Source organism: Trichomycterus rosablanca, chromosome 10 (genome assembly GCF_030014385.1).
Source record: "Trichomycterus rosablanca isolate fTriRos1 chromosome 10, fTriRos1.hap1, whole genome shotgun sequence".
Lineage (NCBI taxonomy): Eukaryota > Metazoa > Chordata > Actinopteri > Siluriformes > Trichomycteridae > Trichomycterus > Trichomycterus rosablanca.
Window position 1 is genome coordinate 1,954,072 of NC_085997.1, and position 8,429 is coordinate 1,962,500.

General features: G+C 46.3%; 1 protein-coding gene across 6 annotated transcripts in view; it reads left to right on the forward strand.

Moving 5' to 3' along the window:
- The window catches only part of LOC134321132 (calcium-activated potassium channel subunit alpha-1-like), a 66,945-nt gene that overhangs the window by 1,180 nt on the left and 57,336 nt on the right, over nt 1–8,429 (forward strand). For 5 of the 6 annotated variants that reach the window (XM_063002699.1, XM_063002704.1, XM_063002702.1 and 2 more), the window contains exons 2-3: nt 734–924; nt 1,030–1,416. In XM_063002699.1, the coding sequence (XP_062858769.1) occupies nt 1,165–1,416 (252 nt within the window). In that variant the 5' untranslated portion in view covers nt 734–924; nt 1,030–1,164. Of the gene's footprint in view, nt 1–733; nt 925–1,015; nt 1,417–8,429 lie in introns of those variants that run through there. The other variant, XM_063002700.1, reaches the window with a different exon arrangement.

Genomic DNA, 8,429 nt, shown 5'->3' on the forward strand with positions numbered 1-8,429 from the left:
AGCTTGGGTGGCATAACCCACTAACGCTGATATCCGTAATGTCACATTTCAGCTGTGCTATCGGCCAGTCGGGCGTTTACACAGGCTTGATTAGCTGGTCTGATAAAGAGGGGTTGAATAGCCTAGTCATTTAGCTTCTAGTGCTGGTGGCCCAGATAAAACAAGAAGGGTTGCTTCTTAAGAAGGGTGTCTGGTGCAAAACTGTGCCAGATTAGGTATGCGGGCGAGAATGATCCACTGCGATGATGCATATATATATATGGGAGCAGCCAAAAAACGTTTAATGTTAATAAGAAAAACAAATAACTTAAAAAGTTTTTTTATTAATTCAGTCACAAAAATGCAGTAAAACTTCAGCACTGCAGTTAAATGCATGTCTCTTACAAGTGCAGAAGATCACTGATCTGATCTAACAAAAGACAGGATTTAGACCTGCATAACATCTATAAATATTTCTATATTTACGTCAACGGCATTTAGCAGACACTTCTATCCAAAGCGACTTGCATCTGTGATTGACTACGGTGCAAGCGTGTGAGGGTTAAGGACCTCGCTCAGGGGCAAAACAGTGGCAACTTGGCAGTGGTTTGGCTTGGACTCGGGAACTGCTAAGCTACCACTGCACCACTTTCATTTCTCTTTAAAATACTATGGCTGAGCAGAACGGATTTAAAACGAGATGATTTGGATGAATCGGGTCTTAAACTAATAACCATTTCTAATTTAATTGCAGATTAAACCTCTTGGGTATCAGTGGTTCTCCAGTGGACTTGGATGAAGGAACCATAGGTACAAGAGTAAAGCAGGAGATGGGAAGTTTATACTGGTGATGCGTTACTTTGCAAGGACTTCAGTGAACGTCTCCATGTTCAACACTTAGATACGTTTAAAAAATGATGGATATTTCTGGTTATGGATTGAAATGTGAGAACTGAAAGTCACAATTAATTTAATGCCAAACCCAAGCGCACAAATCACAGATTAATCCAAATGTTGATTTCTGTTCCGTTGTTGTTTGGAATTCTTCAGTACAAAGTGTGGAAATGCAGCCCTGATGAACGTGACTCACTTCTGATGGGATTTCCATTTTCTCTGTGGGGGTCCTTCCTGCTTACACTTCCGAGCTGAGCGGGTCTTCATGGCCGACGGGCATTCGGGGGCCGCATGCTTCCAGCTAAAGATGGCGACCTTCAGCTCGAGCCCCACCGAGACGCCGTGATGACCAATTTGAAGAAGATGGATCTGATCATCCCGTACCCAGGCGACGTGCCGTGCGACAGCAATGGTCAGCGCATGTGGTGGGCCTTCCTCGCCTCGTCTATGGTCACCTTCTTCGGCGGCCTGTTTATCATCCTCTTTTGGAGGACGGCCCGGTATCTGTGGACCGTCTGCTGCCACTGTAACACCAAAAAGAAGGTACAGGTAATATTTTGCACATTTAAGGTTTATATGACTTTAAAGTATCTGACCTATAAGTCACTTTTTGGCTCTATTGCATTATGACCTATTTAGTTAGTCTCAGCTGCATGATTCTTAGAGATTTAGAGTCTAGGGACTAAGTCATTGCATAATAACTCATAATTAATGCATTTAGAGAAAGTGATGAAGCTGGTCAGTGTCAGTATAAAGCTGGTCAGTGTCAGTATGAAGCCGGTCAGTGTCAGTATAAAGCTGGTCAGTGTCAGTAAGAAGCTGGTCAGTGTCAGTAAGAAGCCGGTCAGTGTCAGTATAAAGCTGGTCAGTGTCAGTAAGAAGCCGGTCAGTGTCAGTATGAAGCCGGTCAGTGTCAGTATGAAGCCGGTCAGTGTCAGTATAAAGCTGGTCAGTGTCAGTAAGAAGCTGGTCAGTGTCAGTAAGAAGCCGGTCAGTGTCAGTATAAAGCTGGTCAGTGTCAGTATAAAGCCGGTCAGTGTCAGTATGAAGCCGGTCAGTGTCAGTATGAAGCCGGTCAGTGTCAGTATAAAGCTGGTCAGTGTCAGTATGAAGCCGGTCAGTGTCAGTATAATGCCGGTCAGTGTCAGTATGAAGCCGGTCAGTGTCAGTATGAAGCCGGTCAGTGTCAGTATAATGCCGGTCAGTGTCAGTATGAAGCTGGTCAGTGTCAGTATGAAGCTGGTCAGTGTCAGTATGAAGCCGGTCAGTGTCAGTATAAAGCTGGTCAGTGTCAGTATAAAGCTGGTCAGTGTCAGTATAAAGCTGGTCAGTGTCAGTAAGAAGCTGGTCAGTGTCAGTATGAAGCCGGTCAGTGTCAGTATAAAGCTGGTCAGTGTCAGTATAAAGCTGGTCAGTGTCAGTAAGAAGCTGGTCAGTGTCAGTATAAAGCTGGTCAGTGTCAGTAAGAAGCCGGTCAGTGTCAGTATAAAGCCGGTCAGTGTCAGTAAGAAGCCGGTCAGTGTCAGTATAAAGCTGGTCAGTGTCAGTATAAAGCCGGTCAGTGTCAGTATAAAGCTGGTCAGTGTCAGTATAAAGCTGGTCAGTGTCAGTAAGAAGCTGGTCAGTGTCAGTATAAAGCTGGTCAGTGTCAGTATAAAGATGGTCAGTGTCAGTATAAAGCAGGTCAGTGTCAGTATGAAGCCGGTCAGTGTCAGTATGAAGCCGGTCAGTGTCAGTATGAAGCCGGTCAGTGTCAGTATAAAGCTGGTCAGTGTCAGTATAAAGCTGGTCAGTGTCAGTATGAAGCCGGTCAGTGTCAGTATGAAGCTGGTCAGTGTCAGTAAGAAGCCGGTCAGTGTCAGTATAAAGCCGGTCAGTGTCAGTATGAAGCCGGTCAGTGTCAGTATGAAGCTGGTCAGTGTCAGTAAGAAGCCGGTCAGTGTCAGTATAAAGCTGGTCAGTGTCAGTATGAAGCCGGTCAGTGTCAGTATGAAGCCGGTCAGTGTCAGTAAGAAGCCGGTCAGTGTCAGTATGAAGCCGGTCAGCGTCAGTATGAAGCTGGTCAGCGTCAGTAAGAAGCCGGTCAGTGTCAGTATGAAGCCGGTCAGTGTCAGTAAGAAGCCGGTCAGTGTCAGTATGAAGCTGGTCAGCGTCAGTATAAAGCTGGTCAGCGTCAGTAAGAAGCTGGTCAGTGTCAGTAAGAAGCTGGTCAGTGTCAGTATAAAGCTGGTCAGTGTCAGTATGAAGCTGGTCAGTGTCAGTATAAAGCTGGTCAGTGTCAGTATAAAGATGGTCAGTGTCAGTATAAAGCAGGTCAGTGTCAGTATAAAGCTGGTCAGTGTCAGTATGAAGCCGGTCAGTGTCAGTATGAAGCCGGTCAGTGTCAGTATAAAGCCGGTCAGTGTCAGTATAAAGCTGGTCAGTGTCAGTATAAAGCTGGTCAGTGTCAGTAAGAAGCCGGTCAGTGTCAGTAAGAAGCCGGTCAGTGTCAGTAAGAAGCCGGTCAGTGTCAGTATAAAGCTGGTCAGTGTCAGTATAAAGCTGGTCAGTGTCAGTATAAAGCTGGTCAGTGTCAGTATAAAGCTGGTCAGTATAAAGCTGGTCAGTGTCAGTATAAAGCTGGTCAGTGTCAGTATAAAGCTGGTCAGTATAAAGCTGGTCAGTGTCAGTAAGAAGCTGGTCAGTGTCAGTAAGAAGCCGGTCAGTGTCAGTATGAAGCTGGTCAGTGTCAGTATGAAGCTGGTCAGTGTCAGTATAAAGCTGGTCAGTGTCAGTATGAAGCCGGTCAGTGTCAGTATGAAGCCGGTCAGTGTCAGTAAGAAGCCGGTCAGTGTCAGTATGAAGCCGGTCAGCGTCAGTATGAAGCTGGTCAGCGTCAGTAAGAAGCCGGTCAGTGTCAGTATGAAGCCGGTCAGTGTCAGTATGAAGCTGGTCAGCGTCAGTATAAAGCTGGTCAGTGTCAGTATAAAGCTGGTCAGTGTCAGTAAGAAGCTGGTCAGTGTCAGTAAGAAGCCGGTCAGTGTCAGTATGAAGCTGGTCAGTGTCAGTAAGAAGCTGGTCAGTGTCAGTAAGAAGCTGGTCAGTGTCAGTATAAAGCTGGTCAGTGTCAGTATGAAGCTGGTCAGTGTCAGTATAAAGCTGGTCAGTGTCAGTATAAAGATGGTCAGTGTCAGTATAAAGCAGGTCAGTGTCAGTATAAAGCTGGTCAGTGTCAGTATGAAGCCGGTCAGTGTCAGTATGAAGCCGGTCAGTGTCAGTATAAAGCCGGTCAGTGTCAGTATAAAGCTGGTCAGTGTCAGTATAAAGCTGGTCAGTGTCAGTAAGAAGCCGGTCAGTGTCAGTAAGAAGCCGGTCAGTGTCAGTATAAAGCTGGTCAGTGTCAGTATAAAGCTGGTCAGTGTCAGTATAAAGCTGGTCAGTGTCAGTATAAAGCTGGTCAGTATAAAGCTGGTCAGTGTCAGTATAAAGCTGGTCAGTGTCAGTATAAAGCTGGTCAGTATAAAGCTGGTCAGTGTCAGTAAGAAGCTGGTCAGTGTCAGTAAGAAGCTGGTCAGTGTCAGTATAAAGCTGGTCAGTGTCAGTATGAAGCTGGTCAGTGTCAGTATGAAGCTGGTCAGTGTCAGTATAAAGCTGGTCAGTGTCAGTATAAAGCCGGTCAGCGTCAGTAAGAAGCCGGTCAGTGTCAGTATAAAGCCGGTCAGTGTCAGTATGAAGCCGGTCAGCGTCAGTAAGAAGCCGGTCAGTGTCAGTATAAAGCTGGTCAGTGTCAGTATAAAGCTGGTCAGTGTCAGTATAAAGCTGGTCAGTATAAAGCTGGTCAGTGTCAGTATAAAGCCGGTCAGTGTCAGTATAAAGCTGGTCAGTGTCAGTAAGAAGCCGGTCAGTGTCAGTATAAAGCTGGTCAGTGTCAGTATAAAGCTGGTCAGTGTCAGTATAAAGCTGGTCAGTGTCAGTATAAAGCTGGTCAGTATAAAGCTGGTCAGTGTCAGTAAGAAGCTGGTCAGTGTCAGTAAGAAGCTGGTCAGTGTCAGTATAAAGCTGGTCAGTGTCAGTATGAAGCTGGTCAGTGTCAGTATGAAGCTGGTCAGTGTCAGTATAAAGCTGGTCAGTGTCAGTATAAAGCCGGTCAGCGTCAGTAAGAAGCCGGTCAGTGTCAGTATAAAGCCGGTCAGTGTCAGTATGAAGCCGGTCAACGTCAGTAAGAAGCCGGTCAGTGTCAGTATAAAGCTGGTCAGTGTCAGTATAAAGCTGGTCAGTGTCAGTATAAAGCTGGTCAGTATAAAGCTGGTCAGTGTCAGTATAAAGCCGGTCAGTGTCAGTATAAAGCTGGTCAGTGTCAGTAAGAAGCCGGTCAGTGTCAGTATAAAGCTGGTCAGTGTCAGTATAAAGCTGGTCAGTGTCAGTATAAAGCTGGTCAGTGTCAGTAAGAAGCTGGTCAGTGTCAGTATGAAGCCGGTCAGTGTCAGTATAAAGCTGGTCAGTGTCAGTATAAAGATGGTCAGTGTCAGTATAAAGCCGGTCAGTGTCAGTAAGAAGCCGGTCAGCGTCAGTAAGAAGCCGGTCAGTGTCAGTATAAAGCCGGTCAGTGTCAGTATGAAGCCGGTCAGTGTCAGTATGAAGCCGGTCAGCGTCAGTATGAAGCTGGTCAGCGTCAGTATGAAGTTCATCTTACTGTTCTACATCACCGCCATGTTTATTCATATGAAGCACAATGAGATGAGACACTGTGCTCACAGCCCAGCACCGTGCTGCTCAGTTGGCATTCGCCAGAGAACACCAGAATTGGCAGGTCAGCCACTGGCGCCTTGTTTTTCTTCTGACCTGAAGGTGTCTGGAGATGTGATGAACATCATCCAGCATGACCGGTTTGGTGGTGGGTCAGTGATAGCCAGTGGTACTCTGATTGCTGTTAGGTACCTACCATTATCAGACCCTGGGTCCTGGGTTCCTCTTGGTGCCGGACAATGGACATCTTTCACGTTTCTGTTCCCGTTCTCCACAATATACATTTACAGACATGTTTACATGTTTACATTAACCAGAGCTGAGAGGAAACGATAAATAATCACGAGACGTGTCTTCATAGATATGTCGTCGATGAGAGTAAATGGAAAGCCGAAGGCGATGATGGTCAATATTCCATTATCACTTCTCTCCACTCGCACCTGTGTACACACACCTGCAGCCGACCGGCGCCGAGTACGGGAAATGAAACGAAAGCATGCCTGCACCATGTTGCTTTTACGAGAACAAGAGAAAGCTGTTTGCTTTAGCTTGTGTATTTACTCGAGTTTGTTTGCTGAGACACGGTACATCGCTAAATGTCATGTGACTCATCAGGATGATAATGAGTGTCGCTGATCACATCCAGTTATAAACAATGATGCTTGCCTACGAAGCCAAACACACTCCAGCCCCGGTCTACCTGAGAAGTACCCAGAGAACCCATCAAACCCGGTTCTGTACCACAAGTCTAGCTCGTATTGATCCACTTCTCAGAACTCAAGGAAGACGAGCATCAAGGCTGTTCTTTTTGTATTCGCACCCAGGTGGTGGATTGAACTTTGCCTGTCTGTTCTAACAAAACTACAGTTAAAAGACAAAAGAAATAAGATACTAACTTTCATGTGGACTCACACACGGTGATCCATCGTCCGCACTTGTACTCTTATGTCACTTTCCACTATACTCCCAGTTAGCACCGGTTGCATAGCAACAGGGAGCAACTCTTCGTCGAGTGTTTTCATACAAACAAGACGCTGTTAGACTGGCGAGGAAGAGCGAGTTTACGGATCGTTTCCAGAATTAATGCTCTCGTATTTACTGGGTGGGCATCTGTCACAACAGTGTCTGCCATGAGGATAACATATCACACACACACACACACACACACACACACACACACACACAGTTATAAGGGGAACAAGGTTCAAACGGAGGTCAGCTTTAAACCCACCGACACCCGTCAGGATTGAGTCTGTCAAGCTCCAGATTTTCGTCTGTACGTTTTGCACATTTCCAATTCCTAAAACTAGACGATGCGATATGATTCAAATTAGATTACCCAAAATGCACAGCAGTACAAGTAAAAAGAGAATGGTGAGAACCAAAATCTGGCCGCTCAGGTGGCGCGGCGGTAAAATACGCGAGCACACCAGAGCTGGGATTTCGAATGCATCGTATCGGAACTCGGCTCTGCCATCCGGCTGGGCTGGGCGGCTGCATGAACACAGATTGGCTGTTGTCAAGCCGGATCATGGGTCCTCATAACTGGTGCAATTACGACCCCCGCTGGCTGACTGACGGCGCCTGCACAGGGCTAAGGAATAATGCTGATCGGGGTGTGGCTCTCCGTGCACAGTGCTGATCGGTGTATATGAACTCGACTCGTGCAGGTGAAAAATGCTGTCTGTACCGAGCACGTGTCGGAGGGGGCGTGTGTCAGTTGAGAAGCGTCCGAGGGTTGAATCAGTGGAGGATGCAACCAGGGTAAATGGACACGACTAGATTAGGGGAGGAAATTGAGGAAAAAAGAGCCAAAATCTGCCATAAGTCAAGTATTTTATACTCTGCCCTGATCAGCATGCATCAGGTTTGTTAAGACTGGGTCATAAAGGTGCTCATTCAGTTCTGTGGGTATTTTTAGGGCTGTGCTACTTTTGAGGTACTCTGTAAAGTGGTGTCTGTTCCTGTTAGTGAGCTTACACTCGTACCTCGTACCCACTCTTACTTTGCCTGATGTTTCGTGTCATGTCCGGAACACACTGCCGTATTGTTAAGATGTAAATCATGTTACAGTTTTAGTATACGGCTTTATTTACATGAAACCGCTCTGCTCTGGATGTGCCATTGTTCCCTGTGGAGCGAGGCGTGTCGCTGCTCTACCTTAGGTTTGCTAATCAGGCAGCTTGTTTATATGATGCCGTCAGAAGCGACTGTTTCGCACACATCGTTATCATGCTGACCGCTCGGTGGTACAGCCAGCACGAAGCAGTTTTGCATGTGGCTATATTAATCATGTAAAAAAAAGAACAACAGTAGCCTGACGGTTCCTCATGCAGTGCCATTTAACACTGGTTAATGCATTGCTCTACTCAGAGTAACATTTCTCATTATTCCCTAAATCTTTCCACAATATTATGTATGGTAGATGGTGAACGACCTCAATTATTTGCAGTATTGTGTTGAAAACTGGTTCTTTTCGAACTGATTGACAATTCGCTCAATTAGCCATCATTACTTGCAAACGCTGAGCCTTCGGTAAATTCTCCTTTTATACCCAACCGTGATTCCAACGTGAAATGTTTCAAAATGACATGACTTCTCTCTCTCACTCACTTTCTTGACCGCTTATCCAATCAGGGTCACGGGAGGACCTATCCCAGCTTTTCAATGGGCGCAAGGCACACAGTATCACCCTGGACGGGGTGCCAGTCCATCGCAGAGCACACACACACACACACACACACACACAGCCATTCACCTATAGGGCATTTCAGTGTCTCCAATTAACCTGACCGCATGTTTTTGGACTGTGCGAGGAAACCGGAGTCCCC